The 19,083-nt window shown below is 39.5% G+C and overlaps 1 protein-coding gene across 4 annotated transcripts in view; it reads left to right on the top strand.

Moving 5' to 3' along the window:
- The first annotated feature begins 2,403 nt into the window (after positions 1 to 2,403).
- LOC104126393 (E3 SUMO-protein ligase RanBP2) overlaps positions 2,404 to 19,083 on the top strand; it is a 31,333-nt gene continuing 14,653 nt past the window's right edge. For 3 of the 4 annotated variants that reach the window (XM_035894399.1, XM_035894400.1, XM_035894402.1), the window contains exons 1-19: positions 2,404 to 2,471; positions 2,943 to 3,054; positions 3,948 to 4,100; positions 4,937 to 5,167; positions 5,597 to 5,742; positions 7,185 to 7,377; positions 8,004 to 8,094; positions 8,950 to 9,159; positions 9,674 to 9,852; positions 9,945 to 10,120; positions 10,435 to 10,558; positions 10,926 to 11,087; positions 11,425 to 11,562; positions 11,654 to 11,800; positions 12,288 to 12,449; positions 12,529 to 12,612; positions 13,107 to 13,245; positions 13,421 to 13,518; positions 14,063 to 18,659. In XM_035894399.1, the coding sequence (XP_035750292.1) occupies positions 2,410 to 2,471; positions 2,943 to 3,054; positions 3,948 to 4,100; positions 4,937 to 5,167; positions 5,597 to 5,742; positions 7,185 to 7,377; positions 8,004 to 8,094; positions 8,950 to 9,159; positions 9,674 to 9,852; positions 9,945 to 10,120; positions 10,435 to 10,558; positions 10,926 to 11,087; positions 11,425 to 11,562; positions 11,654 to 11,800; positions 12,288 to 12,449; positions 12,529 to 12,612; positions 13,107 to 13,245; positions 13,421 to 13,518; positions 14,063 to 18,659 (7,204 nt within the window). In that variant the 5' untranslated portion in view covers positions 2,404 to 2,409. The other variant, XM_035894401.1, reaches the window with a different exon arrangement.

Genomic DNA, 19,083 nt, shown 5'->3' with positions numbered 1-19,083 from the left:
CACTGCGGCTCCCCGCGCCGTGCCGGGCGCTAGGGCCTGGTCTGCTCTGCCCTTCCTCATCCCTGCCGGTGGGAGGCAAAGGGGGTTAGCGTGTCTCCAGGAATATTTCTGAGTCCGTGTCTCCTCCGGTTTTCCTTAAGTCCGGTGAGGTAGGGGAAGCTGCTGTGAGGAAGGGCGTGGGGTTTCGTTTACTGGAGGTGCTTTTGCGAACTAGGAGGAGTGGTTTACCAGAGCCGTGCACCTGCCTTTTACACCTGGTAAGCCTTAGTGTAGCGTTAAAGAGCCCACCAGCTCTCGAAGCGTAAGCACAGCTTGCTTCAGTTTTGTGAGAGCGTAGTTCCCAAGTTGCCCAAGTTTCTTTTTTTTTTTTTTTTAGAAAAATAAAGGACTCCAATAGGGAACATGTGAGACACTTTCAGTTTTCTTTTATGTGCTGCGTGATTAATATCCGTATCTGTATGACTGCTTTGTGAAGTAACTGTATTAAGAAAGGGAGATGTGGGAGAAAATAATTTTCCTACTATATTTTAGTAACTGGACAGAAGGGTGAGGAACTCTGCATGATTGGTTGCCTTTCCATTATATCTGGAAAATGGCATACAGGTCACAGTGAGCAGTCTGATGCAACTCATGGGAGCTATTTAATCCTGAAAGATCCTGTTCTGCTGCTCTGCATTGATTTTTATTGCAGAGGTAGAATATTCAGCAGTGTGTTGTATAGCATGAATGCATACACATTCACCATTATGCAGAGGGCCTTTATGCAAGGCCTGTGTATATCATCATCAATTCTACCTTTCCTCAGAGCAACAAAGTTGTCCTGTGACTTTAATTGAGTTGCATGCTGTTTAGACCAAACAATATCAAGTACATCACTGCCAGGATCACAGATGCTCTTTAATTGTTTTGATACTCCTACTAAATTCAACAACAAAGAATCCTCTCTTTCTGTTGTGCTTAAAGTCAACTGGTGTGTAGTTGTTTGTTTGTTGTTTTTTTTTTTTTTAAGTAATGCTTACAACTAATTGAATAGCACAGTCGGTGGTGGAAATAGTTACTGGTTTTCTTGTTGTGTTGATTGGGGGCATGCTTATAAAGCTGCAAAGCGTTTATTTTGAGGTTTCTTTTCCTTCGTGTTTAAAAGGAGATGCCAATTGTGACTCCACTTTGACAGTATTTCGTTTTTGTAACATACTTCAAGTTTTCAGTCTGTATTTTTGAAGTATCTTAGGAAGCATGGTTTCATTCTAAAACACTTTTTAAAATTTTGCATGAATAGTGGGGGTGGGAGAGGCAGGGAGACTAGTAATTCAAGTGTATGCAAAATGTACATGCTAGTTTGGAATCATAGGTGGAACTAGTTCCAGTATTTTTTGGTTCACAAGCAAAATCTGCTCTTGAACTGAGACTGGGAGCTCAAGCTTTAAACTTCTGTCTGGCTTACTTCTGCCTTGAGGTTTTTGCATGTGACTTAGCTCTATAGCTCATTCCTTTCACTCTTTTCCTCCTGTCCATGCTTCTGCCATCTTGCCCTCTGCCTGCTCTCTGTGTGTTTCTTTTTGGTTTGACTTTGTTGCTTTCTTGTTCTAACCCCCCAAAAACACCCTTTGCCTTTCGCCTATGGAGTGTATATGTTCAAGTTATAGAATCATAAAATTGCTTTGGTTGGAAAAGACCTTTGAGATCATTGAGTCCAACCTTTAACCTAACCCTGCCATCCCACCACTAAACCATGTCCCTAAGCGCCTCATCTATCCTTCTTTTAAATACCTCCAGGGATGAGGACTCGACCACCTCCCTGGGCAGCCCATTCCAGAGCCTGACAACCCTTTTAGTGAAGAAGTTTTTCCTAAGGTCTAGCCTAAACCTGCCCTGGCACAGGTTGACAGCATCAGGAATAAACTACTGTATAAATACATTTCTTACCCAACTGAGAATGACTTAGGTAGAAATTACTTTTTCCTCCAGTGTGTTTAAACAGTAGTGTCTGATCACAGTATACTAGAGCTGGGCTAAATGACAGATCCGTCTTGGTTTGTAGGATTTCTTTCTCTTTTGCTACATTGCAACAAAAAAGATTAAATGTAGCTGACCCCATTCTTCTACCCTCTTTAATCAGAAGCGTTTATGGAGTCTCACATGTACTGTTGGTTGTTTCACTTGTAATCTCTATTTTGCCTAGTAGCCTTTGCCCATTATAGGAAAAACTCTTTTCATTCTTAATCCGACATCTTTAAAAAACAGAACCTTAAATATAAGGAGTGGATTTGAGCTGATACTAGTTGTCAAATTCAGTCATTTAAATGTATTATGCATTACTGAAAAGAAGGCTCACCCTATTGAATTATTTTAAAAGTACTGTGCATCTAAGGTATGTCTGTCATGTTTTTTTTCCTCCTTCAGAAATCGATGAAAGGATTCCTGTTTGCTAAGCTGTATTTTGAAATAAAAGAATATGAACTCGCTAAAAGGTAACATGTTGATGTATGTTTGATTTTCTGTTCTCTAAAGTGCAAGAGAAAAGCTAAATGAATATGAAATAGACCAGAGAAAGCAAGATCAATATCATGCTCTCTTAAGGTGGCAGTAAATGTGGGTATCAAGTGCCATTTAAATCTTTATAAAACAACAACTTAAAAGAAGAATAGTTGTGTTACTGAAAAATTTACCTGGTTGAAACGTCTTTTTTTTTCCTCATCATCTTTTGTAATTCTTACCCTTTCTGCAAACTACTGGTTTTTTGTTTTGTTTTTTTTTTTAATAAACAGAAATACTTGCTGGCAAGTAAGTAGCACCTGCAAAGTTGCTTCTTACTTAAGGTCCGGGCAAGGTATACGTCTATGCTTCCTGTATGGCAGATTAAGTTACTGTTATAGGTCCGGGGAGAAAGTATTACTGAAAAATATTGGTCAAGTAACTTGACTTTTTTTTCCCCTCCATAGGTATATATCTACATACCTCAGTGTACAAGAGAGAGATCCCAAAGCACACAGATTTCTTGGACAAATTTATGAAGCTGAGGATAACATAGAAAAAGCTTTCGGGTGTTACAAGGTAAGTATTCCACCAAGTAAATGGACTTGTAAAATTCTCTCGTGCTGGACGTTTTCAAACCCGTAGAAGAAAACATGTTCCTGGAAAAAACGTATTATTTATACACATTTGACCATAGCGAGCCCTGTAGAGGAGATTCTTCAGTTGATATCACTTCCTTCAGTAGTGTATTTTTAAGTTGATTATTTGGTTTTTGTTCTGGACTTGATCTTTGTTGCTACATGCTGTTGAACTCTTCCCATGTCATACGTTGCCTTTTGGACTAAGGATCTGTGACTGTTGTAGAATACCTTAATGTCGACTGTGATGACAACAGGACTCTAGTTACTACTAAAAGATGGTAGACATAGTGAGTTTTTTGTTTGGTTGGTTTTGGAAGGGGCGGGGCAGAAGGAAGGAGCACATCTAATTTTGATTGGGCAAGCATGTAAATGGCAAATTCCTAATTGGAATGTCTTTGTTTTGGTTTTGGGGAGGGAGATGATGTGCTCAGAAGTCTGGTTGCCAACACAACTCCATGAAGTGCTATCACACTTCTTAAACTGTCTTAACTGTTTTTTAAAGTGTCCAAATCTGGCTAGACTAGAGGTCCTTATAGTCCTACTGCCTGTGTGTAGCAGTAGCTTGTGGTGGATGCAGAGCAGCTGGGTTTTGCATTATTTCTCTTTATGCTCTTCTGAATTCCAGAAGTTGTGTCTGGGTGCTATAAACTAGTGGTGGCATTTAGAAATACTTTTTTTTTTAATATATTCTATATCAATAGAACTAACTAATTTGAATAGCTGGGTCTGTTTGGAGGGGGAATAACTGTCTTTCCTGGTCTATGTGGATCATGAGATCAATTCACTTTTTTTTTTTTTTTTCCCCTCCTGCGTGTGCATGGGGAAAACTAGCGGTCTGTGGAGTTGAATCCAACACAGAAAGATCTTGTATTGAAGATTGCAGAGTTACTATGCAATAATGACATTACTGATGGAAGAGCAAAATACTGGGTTGAGAGAGCTGCTAAGCTCTTCCCTGGGAGTCCTGCTGTTTACAGGTTGAAGGTAAATTCCAAATTACCTCTGTTCTGTGGCTTAAAGAAACTTTCAGCATCTGACCGGAGTGCTTTTTGCATGTCAACTCACGCGAAACTCTTCCTGGCTAAATTATTTTAGAATCTTTAATATTAAATCTGTTAGATGTTACTTTCTTTTCAGTCTGACATTTTGTCTAGCTTTAGAGAAAGCTGCAGCTAAGGCTTTCATACCCTTTTTAATGTTTGAAGGTTAATCCTCTTCAAAAATGCTAAGAAGCTGTGTTAATTACCACATCTGAGAAGTTAAGACTAGACAGGCGCTACTTGGTCTTTCTAATATGTGACTGGCAGGAAGATAGCAGGCCTGTGCACTCAGGCTTTCTTACTCTGTGCTGCTTTTTTGTTGTTAAATCTGTACTATGATCAGCTCTGCAGAATCTGAGATATGCTGTAATTCTTGGTAATACTTGGTAAATGCTTTCAGTCATGCAATCTCACTTGTGCACAGGTATATTAATTTTGTGTAGCTAGGCAGCAATTACATTGAAATCTTAAGATGTCTGGGTTTTTTAAGCAAGGTAGTCTATGGTAGGGCATGCTGTCATTGAACCAAATGGTTTGACAAGCATTACTTATCATTGGTAAGAGGCAAATTCTTCTGAGGATTTCCTTCTGTGATAGTTATCTCCATTTTTAAATATTTGAAATATTTAAAACTTTTTGTAATACCTGAAAGCTATTACGAGTAGTGTGGTTTGAGTAATGTAGTCTACATAGTGGAGGAAAGAAAGCTGTCTGGTACTGCAGTTGCTGAAGACTTATGTGGGTAATGAAATATTAACATGTTGCCTTCATGATTAACAGGAGCAGTTACTGGATTGTAAAGGTGAAGATGGGTGGAATCAGCTTTTCGACTTGATTCAAGCAGAACTTTATGCAAGACCAGATGATGTCTACATAAACATCAGACTAGTTGCGCTCTACCGTTCAAATAATAGATTAAGAGATGCTGTGCTCCATTGTCAGGAGGCAGAGAAGAAAATACCTTTGCAGTCAAGCTTGGAATGGTGTTCCTGTGTTGTAGAGACATTTGAGGTGTTTAATCATATTTTGATCCTGTGATAGTCTTCTATATCTTTTTAACTGGTCTGTTTCTCTTAATGTCATTACTCTGACAGCTATTTCTCAAGTGACTTAACTCCTTCAAATGCAAGTCTACCGAAACCAGTGGAATTACAAAATACTTCTTGGCTTTTTTAATTGGAGTTTTCTCCCTAAAATTAAGCCTTATAGAGGTATTGAGTTTCTAACTTCTAAAGCTGAGTTAGATACAGCAGTTCCTTTAGAGATAAAATTGCTCAGGCAAATAGTCCCCTGGAACTTTGCTGCTGAAGAGTATGTTAAGGTCTCTCCTGTGAAACTGGATTATACAGTAAATGCTACTAATATGTTTTGGAGAAGTACTGCCCTTGTCTTCATGGAAGGATGACTGTTCCTTATCCTGTGATGAACTTTCTTCTTTAGGAATATCTGGAATCTTTACAAGACTTGGAGTCTGATAAAAGTAACTGGAGAGCTATCAAGAAAGATCATCTGCTGGCCTATTCCAGCTTTGTCAAAATGACACTTTCTTCTAGAGATGTTCAGGAATGCAGAGAGGCACTTGAAAGGTACTGTTTTAACGTTGCTGTAGTAAAAAAAAAAAATTGTAAGAATTGTTATCTTTTTTTTTTTTTTTTTTCCTGGATCACAGAACATCTGCCAAGCTTCAGTTCCGCTGCTTAACTTGTTTGCAGATGGGAGAGGCATTTCTGTGCTAGCCACTAAGAATGGTTCTTACTGGGTTTGAACCCCAAGCTGTTTTTTGACTGTGAGGCAAGCTTTGTTTGAATAGTCAGCACACAGCCATGGAGAAGACTCATTGATATCTTGGGTCAATTAACTTGGTACCTTCTTTCCCTTCAGTAAGAGAAGTTGCTCTGTCCTTCAGCAATTGATTGATCCAGATTTCCCAGACAACCAAAAAAAAAGAACACCCAACAACAAAAAGAAACCCCAAACCACCTCTTGTGTGTCAGCTTTGTCCTGGTCATTTTGGTCTAAATTAACATAACAAATACTGGAATAATTAGGAACCTTAGATATGTAGTATAACCAGGAAGGAGGAAGCCACTTGCAGTAAGAACACTCCTTCAGGGAAAACTGATGGTGTTACAGGGCCAGCTGACTTCAAGGCATATCACCTGTTGCACACCTAGAGTAGTACAAAACAACAGTTTTAGTCAATATATTGATTAAGATCTGTGTTTCTTTCTTCCCGTTATCTTTCCTTTCTTACTGGCTTTTATTGACTTACCTTTGTTCCTCAATTATAAAATGGCTGTTGTGTTGTCTTCTGTAAAACAATATCCTTCAATCTGTTAATCTTGAATGAGGAGTTGAAGCAATACAGACAATGGATGAGGAATACTTAATGCCCAAGTATGTTTTATTTTCTTTCTCCTCTAACATTGACCAAAACCATCTTGGATTTTCTGCTGCCATTTTTATTAGAGCCTTTTAAGGTGATTACATTTGAAGCACTTCCAGATCATGGCAATGCTAATGGCCGTTGTAGTTTTGTCACGTAATCGAAAGAGTGTTTTAACTGTTTTCTGGAAAGCCTCTTCTGATTGAGGGTTGTGTACTAGCCTACAGATGAGATTCGTATAGTACCTTCTATTTTCAGAGAGCCTGTCTAGCTGTATTTTGGGGACTTTCTGGTGAATGAAGGAAAGGGAAGAGCAGGGTGACTGGTGCCTGCCTCCTGCATGTCTCTAAATCTGTAGTTCTGAACAAGTCTGTTCACATGGTTTGGGAGAGTTGTTTGGAAAGCAGCTCTGCAAAGATGTGCTGAAAAAGACTGTAAATATCTAGGAAATATTACTTCAGTAAACTCAGTTGAGAGCTTTGGGAGTTTGAGATCATTATTGTACTTTCTAGTATGACTAAGGTTTAAGCAACAGATGGCAATAACTGTTGACTCATGAAGTTACTTGATTCACAGTTAAATAACATCAAGCAAAACCTTTTACCAGGACACTGTTTAGACTGAGTCTTCTCTACATTTTAGTTTCGATCGTGTGCTTCAGTCAGTGAAACCGTATGTGAATGGGGCTGATGAGTTGTCTCGTACCTTTGTGGAAATGAAAGGACAGCTATACATGCATGCTGGAACTTTGCTACTGAAAATGGCCGAGCACAATGAGGCACAGTGGAGAGCTGTGTGTGAACTAGCAGCATTGTGTTATCTGATAAGTTTCCAGGTAAGGAATTTTTCAGTTTATACCTATTTCTGAGATGAGCTAGTGTTCGTGTCCCTAAGGAAAGACTCTTTCACAATTCTTTAAAAGACTTCAAATGACATGAATAGGGCAAAAGTGTATCTTCACCTGTTTCCCTTGTCAGAGTAACCTGATTCTTAAAGGCTAGTGAGTTTATTTCCTGCAGTGTATTCCTTTTCCTGTAATACAGCTGAACACATATGTTGGGTATTAGGCTTATTGCTCTGGGGGAGAAGGGGATGAACTGCATAGTTTCTATACACTTGTTGCGTAGACAGCAGAACTAAAAAATCAAGGTTAAATCTGTGCCTTACGAAGTAAAATTGACCTTTTTTATGCCCCTGCTCGCATTCCAGGTATTACTTGCTCTTGTGCGTACTTCATGTTCCTTGCAATAGCTGTAATTGCCTACCTCAGGGTTTTGTGTGTTTTGAGTGGATTCCCCACACCACCCCTGGGATATGTGCCATAGTACCTTCACAATTAATTACGTATTTTTTTCTGTAGTTTTGTAATGCTAAAAAGAAGCTTGTTTCCTAATTCTTAAAGACTAAATGATCTGCTCTTACTGTGAAAAAGCTGTAACAATTCTCTCCTTACTTCACCAGGTTCCTAAACCAAAGTCAAAACTAATAAAGGGGGATCAAAGTGGTCAAGATGTGCTAGAAATGTTGGCCTGTGATCGAAAAAGCCAGTCTGGTAATAAAAATAGCTACATAGTTTCATTTTAATTTAACAGTTACTTTAAGAGCCAAGTGGCTTGTTAAAGAAACACTTGTTATCTTGAAATGTAATGTTAACACTTCAATATGCAATAAAACCTTCTAGATTCTGACTACATATGTAAAAGAAAACAGTAGTTTTGATCTGACACCTAAAGTTATTCTTTTTTTCTCCTCTTCAGCATGCTAGTAGAATTGTTTCACTTTTTTCCAAGTGTGTTTTGTTTTTCCTCCTTTTTGCCTCTTCAGCACACTAAGATAGAATTTAGCTTTTACGGTCTCTTAATCTACTGGAAATGGCTTCTGCCTGCTGATACTATTTTGCAAGTATTGTTAGACCCAAGAGGAAAAGAAAGCTTTACTGATTCACTGTCCTTTTCACCCTCTTGTTCATCAGCTTTGCTCTTTTTGCTGCTAAGTATAGGGAGTTTATCAGTCTAAAGACTCTAGCAGGGCCTAAATGAAAACAAAGGAACCCACTAGACATCAGGTTCAATTGTTTCAGAAGGGATTTTGATACAACAGACTTGTACTACAGCTACTTATTTTAAGTACAGTTGCAATGCCCCTAGAATAGTAATAATAAGTAGTTGGCTTTGTTTTCCTGAAGAACTGGATTTACAAATGCCTTGGGATTGTTGTCACTAAAAGCTTGGAAAGCCTATGCGCTGAAACGCTGACCTAATTACAGGAAGAACATAACAATATGCAGGTTTCATAAAGCAAAATCCTGATTCCAGTGTGACAAGAACAGTCCAATGTATCAATTACTACTTTCCTTCTGTTCACTGCTTTTTTTTTTTTTATGTAAAGTGATACTTTTGTTTTCTAGGTCATATGCTGTTGAACTTAAGCCATGGCAAGCAAGACTTCTTTAAAGAGATTGTGGAATCTTTTGCAAACAAGAGTGGTTTATTTACATTGTTTGATAGCCTGTTTGAGAGCGGAGCTTCTAAAGAGAGATCTTTTATTGGCACGGATGATATTGGAAATGTCAGTACACAAGCACCAGTGCAAGTGGAACTTCATAAATACGATATTGGTAAGAGGTGTTACTTTCTGAAACTCAACACAATTTTCTGTACCAGAAGCACTTCCACAAATACTTCATATTTCAGCAGAAGACAAATACCTGGAATAGCTGTCCAAAGTTGTCCTAATGTCCTAGGCAAGACTTAGATTTCATTGTGAAGTAAAGAAGTGCCTCTTGAATAATTTCCTTAAAGACTTTTGAGAAGTAAATAGGTTTTCTAAAAATAGTCACCTATTGGACTGAATTATGATGAGGATGGAAATGAAAGGAAATCTAGGAGTCACCCCCTGAAGAAGCTGAAGGGGTTGATGGCTTGAGCACTCAGATGAACTGTCTACTTGATATATTTGGCTAATTTGAAGTTTGTAATCTTTCATAAGTGAAAGCTGGAATCTTGATGCTTGTTGGTCTGCCAGGTAACGTTGGCTGATGGCAGTGAAATGTGAAACCCAGCTTTGATCAGATACAAGTCTTGCTGACTTGTAGGAAGTTGACATCTGCTTCCAACTTTGTTTTTGCGTAGGTGCTGTTCGAATGCACAGTGGCAGTCTCCAGCACCTTGTGTGGCTTGGGTTGCAGTGGAACTCTATGTCAGTCTTACCCCCCATGCGCAAATGGTTAAAACAGCTTTTCCACTTGCCCCAAGAAACATCGAGACTTGAGACAGATGCTCCTGAATCCATTTGCTTATTGGACCTTGAAGTAAGTAAACTTTGCAAGTTCTTAAATGTGCTGTACAATTTTAAGTTTTTTGATAGTTACTATCTTTTACTTACTTGTTTTTACAAAACCAGGTATTTCTACTTGGGGTGGTATACACTAGCAACTTACAATTGCAAGAGAAGTTTAATTCTCATTACGGTGCACATCAGCCTCAATTCTTACCATTGCCAGTGTGCAAGCAGCTCTATACCGAAAAGCAAAGATCCTGGTGGGATGCTGTTCGTACTCTTCTTCAGAGAAAAACAACGTAAGGCTTTTTCAGTTTGGAAATGTTTGACCAAGCCTTTAAGCAGCTTCTGCTACAGCAGCTTGGATTGGGTCTGATGGATTCTTGTAAAACTAAACTTCTTTTTTGACATATTTTGCACATTGAAGCTTTGTAGCGGTAGGGACTTGATACACTCAAAAGATTTCTAAAAATAGAATTTTCATTTTTAACTGCATTTCTAAACTAGGGGCAGGTTAGAACTAAAACTGCGGGCTATATTCATCAAGCAAATGGTATGTGAACAGATGAAAAATAGAGAATACTAATCAGGGAATGTTTTTTCTCATCTTCAGACCAGGAACAGCAGCAAAACTGAGGCTTATCGTACAGCATGGAATAAGTACTCTGCGAACACTGGGGAAGCATGGCCTTCAGCCTGCCTTAATTATACACTGGGCAAAAAGCCTGCAAAAAACAGTAAGCTGAGATTATTTTTAAATCCATAGAAGCTGAGGTGTTTTTCTCTCATTTTCCAAACTATAAACAGACTGAGAGGGGGGAAAACCAAAATCAGATAAGAACATATTAAGAACTGTTGTTTATTTTGTCAGTTGAATTAGTTCCTCTAGTCACCCTATGAAGTACTCTGTCTTAAACAGCAGTGTTACTTTCTATATGTATGTTACTTTACGTAGCTCGTGAGTTAACCCCCTGAGGATTATCTCAAGTGCCAGAGAAGCGCTCTTGGAACTTTTCAAGAAAACAGGAGAAGGATGTGTATGAATAGCATCTTGGCTTAATTTTTTTGAAATAACATATGCTTCTATTCCCTTTTCTTCACCAGGGCATTAGCCTTAACTCCTTCTATGACCAGAAGGAATACATTGGGCGAAGTGTCTGCTACTGGAAGAAAGTTTTGCCTATGCTGGAAACTATCAAAAAGAAAAGGAGCATTCCTGAACCTACTGATCCTCTCTTCAAACATTTCCATAGTGTAGATATTCAGGTACAGATTGACTAAGCCAAGGTTGAAGTAAGAGATGGTCTGTGTGGGACACTTAGTTTCCCACAGTTGTGGGATTTTTCTCTGTGTTGTACAACTCATTACTGTAGAACTGCTAATGATGATGTTTGGTAGTATTGGTGTCTGATAAAGGGGGGGAAAAAATCTCTTCTTGCAACTCTATTCTTACCTTTAAAACTGTGTATATGATTGGAGGGCACTGAACACACTTAGTACCAACTTTCTTTAAAAAGTATTTTCCCTGTATTATGGGAAGAAAAATAATAATGGATGTGTCATTCCACTGTTAGGTATGAGTTGTCTTTCACTTTCTTTGTAGGCCTTTCAGGTTACAGCATATGAAGAAGAGGCACGTATAGCATTTGCAATGTTGGATACAGTTGATGGCAAAACTGAAGATGCTTTATTAGCATTTGAAGCTATTAATAATGTGGTTTCATACTGGAATCTTGCTGTGGTAAGCTTATAAATTGCATTACCCCAAAATATTTTGCTTTATTCAGTTGCCTTCTTGACTGATCCTAATTAACCTGCATCCTGTTCTTTAGATCTTCCAAAGGAAGGCAGAAGAGATTGAAAATGATGCCATGCTGCCAGAAGAGCAAGAAGAACGCAAGACCTATCTTTTTAAAAGCAAGCATTATCTAATGAAGATCCTTGAGGAAAGCTCCTCAGATATGTCAGTAACTGAGAAAGTAAGTAATTCTTGCTTTAAAAACTTATTGCAAGTGTTGCAGTGGCTTTGTTTACTGTTCCAAAATGAAACCATTTGCTTTTACGTTAGCATTTTTAGACCAGGCTTTGCATTAAGACAAGTTTAAACTTATTTCTTCACTCAAGGTAAATAACCTGCTTAACAACAGTGTGTTGATAAACTCTGGGTAACTTCTGCAACCTACCAGATCATGAGAAATTCTGACCACTCTGTGGATGAAAGCTTTAACGTAAACAAATAGCTTTTGGCACTATCTTTTTCTAGAGGTCGATAGTTTGAAAAAACAGAATTAATGTTTGTGTGAATTGTTTTCTCTTACATTAATCTTTACAGATTTAGAGCTTTGCTGAGAAAAAATATTTGTGTAACGAAAGCCTTGTGAATTGTTCAGGCAGAATTCTGAATGTAGTCTGTCTTGCTCTGAGGGAGAATTGCAGTTGTGACTCATATTTCAAATAACTTTCTAGCTGCCGGTGTCTATTGAAACTGTGAGGGAAATGCTAGATGCAGTGATCCAGGAACTTGGCGAGGATGGCGAAGAGGGAAGTCCTGCCTTCAGAAATGGTCTGTCACGAGCTGTAGATTCAGAGATGAAACATTCCACACCATCACCAACTAAGAGCTACAAGGTATATTAGCCAGCTGTTATTTCAGGGAATTGTTATACTTGAATAAAAATTCACAAGATTCAATTTACTTTTTTTCTAGTTTTCTCCTAAAACTCCTCCTCAGTGGGCAGAAGATCACAGATCTATACTTCAAATGATCTGTCAGCAAGTGGAAGCTTTAAAGGTAAACTGTTTTGTCACCATATTCAGTGAAGAACAATTGGCCTTTTAGTTATGGTAAGGACTTGATGATAATAGCATGGGCTAATTTACAGTTCCTAGACTACTACTTAAATCAGTGGAATTATCTTCTGTAAATATCTGCCTAAAATGAGTGCAAGAGTAAATGGTTTTGCTTGGGACTTGGGCAGGGGTGCAGAGGCAACCCTTCTAAGGACTGTATGCAGAAAGACTTCTGCTTTCATCAGCTTGGTTCTCATCCACTTGGTTTTTTTGTTTCATTTTTGTTTTTTACTTCTGGCTTTAGAACACAGTCTTAGTACTCTGTACTGCATGGGCAGATCTTGGATGATTCTGGCAGTACCTCTTGATTTTTGTTTTCTGAGCTTGAACATACTTTTAAACAGCAAAAGCGTCAGGACTATTCCTTATGTTTTCTTCTATAAAATACCTATGTATTATATACTTATGCTCTTGATTGGCACACTGTCTTGACAGAATGAAATGCAAGAAATGAAACTTAATAATTCCAACGCAAATGTGTCATCTCATCGGTGGCCTGCTGAAAGCTATGGAACAGATACAATGTCAGAGGGTTATCAGAGACCACAAAATCTTCATGAAGCTCCTTTAACAGGTAAGCTGCTGCTGAATCTTTATCTAAACACTTAGCTAAACCAAGCAAGACTTTTGGAAATACTGCAGAAATGTTTTCATTATTTACAGTTAAAAACTGATTGCTGGGGTAGAGTCCATTCAAAACAACAAAAAAAAAGTCATGTATAAACTGTTTTCCTGCTATTCCTTTTTAGTTGCTACCACTGGCCCATCTGTTTACTACAGCCAGTCACCTGCCTATAACTCTCAGTATCTTCTCAGAACTGCTGCAACCAATGTAACACCAACGAAGGTGAGAACAAGTTTATCCACTTAAGCTATTTCCAATGATCTACTGAAAATGACTGCTTTTGATTCTGTATGTAGTTGGATGTCGTTGCAGTTCCTTATATAGTATTTGGTAAACTTGGACTGCTAGGGATAAACTGATAATTTATCTTTCTGCCTAATTTTTGGGATGTGGGGTTTAGGAGGAAAGGCCAGCAAAATATGTCTGTAGTGTGCTAGTACATGTACCCTACAGTGTATGTGTGATAGCACTTAATTTTTTTTTTCCCCCCCAAAGGAGATGGCATAAGAGAATTGGGTTTTCAAGGCTTTTTTCATAAAAAACCAACCCACTCATCTTGGGCCCCTTTTTTCAATGCTTGTTTTCAGATGCCCTTCAAGATTTAAACTAATCAGTTTAAACTGAGTTAAAATTAGTTTAGATTTAAACTAGTATGAAAGTATACCCTGTTTTTAAGAGTGCATGTTATGTGGGCTTCCACACACTAAGACTTTGTCCTCTGTTTTACTGTAATAAGTAAAGCAATTGTTTGCTGCTTTTTCTGTAGGCTCCTGTCTATGGCATGAACCGACTTACACCTCAGCAACATATATATGCTTATCAACAACCGATGCATACACCACCTCTGCAAAACACTTCTGCTTGTATGTTTTCCCAAGAAATGTATGGCACGCCTCTGCGTTTTGATTCTCCTGCTACTGGACTCATTTCTCCTCATGCGGGTGACGATTACTACAGTTACAGTGTTCCCCAGGCAAGCACGAATCCACCATTGCCTGAACCAGGCTATTTCACAAAGCCTTCAGTCGTGCCACCAGCTTTAAAGCCTGCAGAATCAAAAGTGATAGAATTTACAAAATCTAAATTTGGACAGCCAGGAACAGCAGAAGGATCAAAAACATCTCTGCCAACACCAGCACAAGCAAGTCAGCCAACAACTTTTAAATTCAAAACCAACTTCAAGTCTAATGATGGAGACTTTACATTTTCTTCTCTTCAAGTTGCAACGCAACCTGCTAATGCAGCTTTTAATAGCAGCGAAAGCCTCTTGGGTCTTCTGAAATCAGATAAACCTGTACAGGATGATAGATACACTGAACAAAAACCAGTTAATGATCACACAAATGGTCAACGAAATGTCTTCAATTTTGGCAATAAACATATTTCGGGCATCTCTTTTAGAGACAGTGTGGGACAAAACACACACAAAAGCCTGGGTTTTGAGAAGAGTGATAAATTTAGTGTCCAAGAACCAAGCAAGCCTGTATTTATGACTTCAAATTCAGATTTGGCCAATAGAAGTCTTGAAACAGAGGGAGGAAGCACCCATGGTGGAGACGAGGATGATGATGGTCCTCATTTTGACCCTGTGGTGCCGCTCCCTGACAAGATTGAAGTAAAGACAGGCGAGGAAGATGAAGAAGAATTCTTCTGCAACAGAGCCAAGCTTTTCCGTTTTGATGCAGAATCTAAAGAATGGAAAGAAAGGGGTATTGGGAATGTAAAAATACTGAAACATAAAGTGTCTGGCAAATTTCGTCTCTTAATGAGACGGGACCAAGTGCTGAAAATCTGTGCAAATCACTACATAAATACTGATATGAAATTAACTCCAAATGCTGGATCAGATAAGTCATTTGTATGGCATGCTTTAGATTATGCAGATGAGTTGCCAAAACCAGAACAGCTGGCAATTAGATTTAAAACACCTGAGGAAGCAATGCTTTTCAAAAGTAAGTTTGAGGAGTCACAGAATATTTTAAAAACCTTGGGATCAAATGTTGACGCATCCGTGACTCAGAGTAGTGGGACTGCAAGAGAAACAACAAATCAGGATGTCAAGGAGCCTAGCAGATCCTTTTCTGGGACCCTGAACTTTGGCTTTCAGTTTCCGAAAGAGGGGGTGAGCAGTGAATCTGATGGCAAAGGCAGCCTTGCAGCTGCATCAACTGTGTCTGTCCCTACCGCTTTTTCATTTGGAAAGGAAGCTCCGCAAACCTATTCTTCTGGTGGGTTTGGGCAGCATCTCTTGAGGAAGGATCAATGGGAGTGTAAAGTATGTTTAGTTCCAAATGAAGCAACTGCAAAGAATTGTGTATCATGTCAAAGTCCAAATCCAGATATGTGGGAAACACATGGCACGCCATTAACTGACTCTGCTGCAGTTTTCAAAGCCGGTGGTAACACTGTGCAGGACAAATTTGGATCTGCTTTTGCTAAAAAGGAAGGTCAGCGGGACTGCAGTGTCTGTTTAGTAAGAAACAAGCCCACTGCTTCCACGTGCATTGCCTGCCAGAATCCAAACAAAACCAATACAGCAGTATCTGGTCAACAAAATTCCTTCAAACTTGGCCAAGCAGTTGCTCCAAAGGCTACTCAAAATGACATGGGGACTGCTTTTTCTAAAAAAGAAGGTCAGTGGGACTGCTCTGTATGCCTAGTCCAAAATGAAGCAAAAGATGTGAACTGTCGTTCTTGTCAGAATCCTAACTCACAAAGTCAACCAAATGTGCCTATACCTACTGTTCAGGCATCCCCTGCTCCCATGTATGGTTCCATTGCTGATGCATGTAAGCCACAGAAAAATGGATTTGAAGGGCTTTTTGCTAAAAAGGAAGGGCAGTGGGATTGTAGTACTTGTCTTGTGAGGAATGAAGGTTCTTCACCAGCCTGCGTAGCCTGCCAAACACCAAATCCGTCTGGTAAACCTGCTGGTGATGCTTCATCAAGTCCTGCTTTTGGCTTGAAAAGTAAATTATCTGAACCTGCTGGAGGACAGTTGGGAACTGGCTTTAAGTGTGATTTCTTAGAAAAGGGCTTTAAGTTTGGTCATGCTGAGCAAGGCAAGACACCATCATTTACATTTCAGACTCCGTCTGATACTGAAGCTAAGTCTGCAAAGGAAGGATTTGTCTTTTCAATGCAAGTGCCTGCAAGCAGATTTAAATTTGGGATACAGGAATCTAGTAAAAATACCAGTAAGAAAGATGAACCATCCAAAGAGTGTACAGCTGGCAGCTTAAAAACCACTGATGAAAAAGACAAAAAGGAACTGCCTTCAGATAGCGGAATTACATTCCAGGTTCCAGAAACAGCAAACAAGGAGAAAGGTGACTTTGTTTTTGGGCAAAATAGCAGCACTTTTACTTTTGCCGAGCTTGCTAAAAGTACTCCTGGGGAAGGCTTTCAGTTTGGTAAAAAAGACCCTAACTTCAAAGGCTTTTCAGGTGCAGGTGAAAAGCTGTTTTCTTCGCAGGATTCTAAAACGGATCACAAAGAAAACACATCTGCTGACCTTGGTGAGAAGGATGATGATGTGTATAAGACCGAGGACAGTGATGATATCCATTTTGAACCTATAGTTCAAATGCCTGAAAAAGTAGAACCATTTACAGGAGAGGAAGATGAGAAGGTGTTATACTCCCAAAGAGTAAAGCTGTTCAGGTTTGATCCAGAAACAAGCCAGTGGAAAGAACGTGGGGTGGGCAACCTGAAGATTCTTAAAAATGAAGTGAATGGGAAAGTAAGAATATTAATGCGGCGTGAGCAGGTACTGAAGGTGTGTGCAAACCACTGGATAACAACAACAATGAACTTGAAACAGCTGTCTGGTTCAGACAAAGCATGGATGTGGATGGCCAGTGACTTCTCTGATGGTGATGCAAAGCTGGAACATCTGGCAGCAAAATTTAAGACACCAGAGCAGGCTGAGGAGTTCAAACAGAAGTTTGAAGAATGTCAAAGGCTACTACTAGATATACCACTGCAGACACCCCATAAACTTGTTGATACAGGTAGGACAGCTCAACTTATACAGAAAGCAGAAGAAATGAAGTGTGGCTTAAAAGATCTCAAAACGTTTCTGACAGATGACAAAACTAAACTGTCAGAAGAGGAAAATGTAAACTCTGCTTGTGCCAGCAGTACTTCTGATGTGGTTATAAAGCCACATGCTGAAAGTACTGGGCCTACTCTGGAGTGGGATAACTATGACTTGCGTGAAGAAGCATTGGATGATAGTGTAAGTAGTTCTGTTTATGCATCACCTCTTGCAAGTAGCCCTGTAAGGAAAAATCTGTTTAGATTTGGAGAGTCTACCACGGGTTTTAGTTTCAGCTTTAAATCTGCCTTGAGCCCATCCAAGTCTCCTGCAAAACAGAACCAGAGCAGAACATCAGTAGGCACAGATGAAGATTCTGATGTTACTCAAGAAGAAGAGAGAGATGGACAGTACTTTGAGCCTGTGGTACCTCTGCCTGACCTCGTGGAAGTCACCAGTGGTGAGGAAAATGAGCAAGTTGTCTTCAGTCACAGAGCTAAGCTCTACAGATATGACAAAGATGCTAACCAGTGGAAAGAGAGAGGTATTGGGGATATCAAGATATTACAGAACTACGACAACAAACAAGTCCGTATAGTAATGAGAAGGGACCAGGTACTAAAACTCTGTGCCAATCATAGAATAACAGCAGATATGAATATGCAACAAATGAAAGGATCTGATAGAGCATGGGTATGGACTGCATGTGACTTTGCAGATGGGGAAAGGAAAGTAGAGCTTCTAGCTGTGCGATTCAAGCTGCAAGATGTTGCAGACTCATTTAAGCAAATTTTTGATGAAGCAAAGCACGCCCAAGAAAGAGACACGCTGATAACACCTCTTTCTTCTCGTGCCAATACGCCAAAGGAATCTCCGTGTGGTAAAAATGCTGTAGCTGTACTAGAAGAAACTACCAGAGAAAGAACTGACCTCAGCCATGGTGATGATACTTCCGATGTAACTGTAGAGGTCGCAGAGGTGTCAAACACTTCTGAAACACCAACAAAAACAGTGGTTTCTCCTCCAAAGTTTGTATTTGGATCTGAATCTGTCAAGAGCATTTTCAGTAATGAGAAGTCAAAGACATTCACCTTTGGAAATACTTCAGCCACTGGTTCTCTCTTTGGCTTCAGCTTTAATCCTCCAAGAAAGAGTGAAGACCATATTCCAACATCTCAGAACACACCGGAAAAAGAACTGGAAGTCTCTGAACCATCAAAAAGTTCTAGTGCTCCTCAGAAGCCTCTAGACAGCAAGGTAGACAACTTGCCTACTTCAGCACAAGATGGACCCTCTAACTTCTCATTTAGAATTCTGGAAAAAGGTGAGCATCAACTGAGCTAGTAATTTATTCACCTACACAACTTAAGTGGTCATCTCTATGCTACTTATTACTCTTTGTTGTCTTGTTAATATGTAGTTTCTTTCAGTTCTAATGCGGGTACCCACATCTAACAAGAACCTTATGAAGTTTGACACAGACAAGTGTAAGATCTTGCACTCCTGGATTATGTTTTCCCAGGTGTAGCACAGGCTGGGATCCACCTGGCTGGGGAGCAGCTCTGTGGAAAGGGACCTGGGGGTCCTGGTGGACAGGAAGCTCAATATGAGTGAGCAGCATGCTGTTGCGGCCAAGAAGGCCAACAGGATCCTGGGTTGTGTCAGAGACGGCATCACCAGCAGAGATAAAGAAGTCATTATCCTACTCTATTCAGCACTTGTCAGGCCCCACCTGGAATACTGTGTAT

The sequence above is a fragment of the Egretta garzetta genome, unplaced genomic scaffold (genome assembly GCF_000687185.1).
Source record: "Egretta garzetta isolate BGI_Z169 unplaced genomic scaffold, ASM68718v1 scaffold5, whole genome shotgun sequence".
In the NCBI taxonomy this organism is placed as follows: Eukaryota; Metazoa; Chordata; class Aves; order Pelecaniformes; family Ardeidae; genus Egretta; species Egretta garzetta.
Note: the sequence above shows the minus strand (reverse complement) of the source record. Positions and strands in the feature narration are given on the sequence as shown.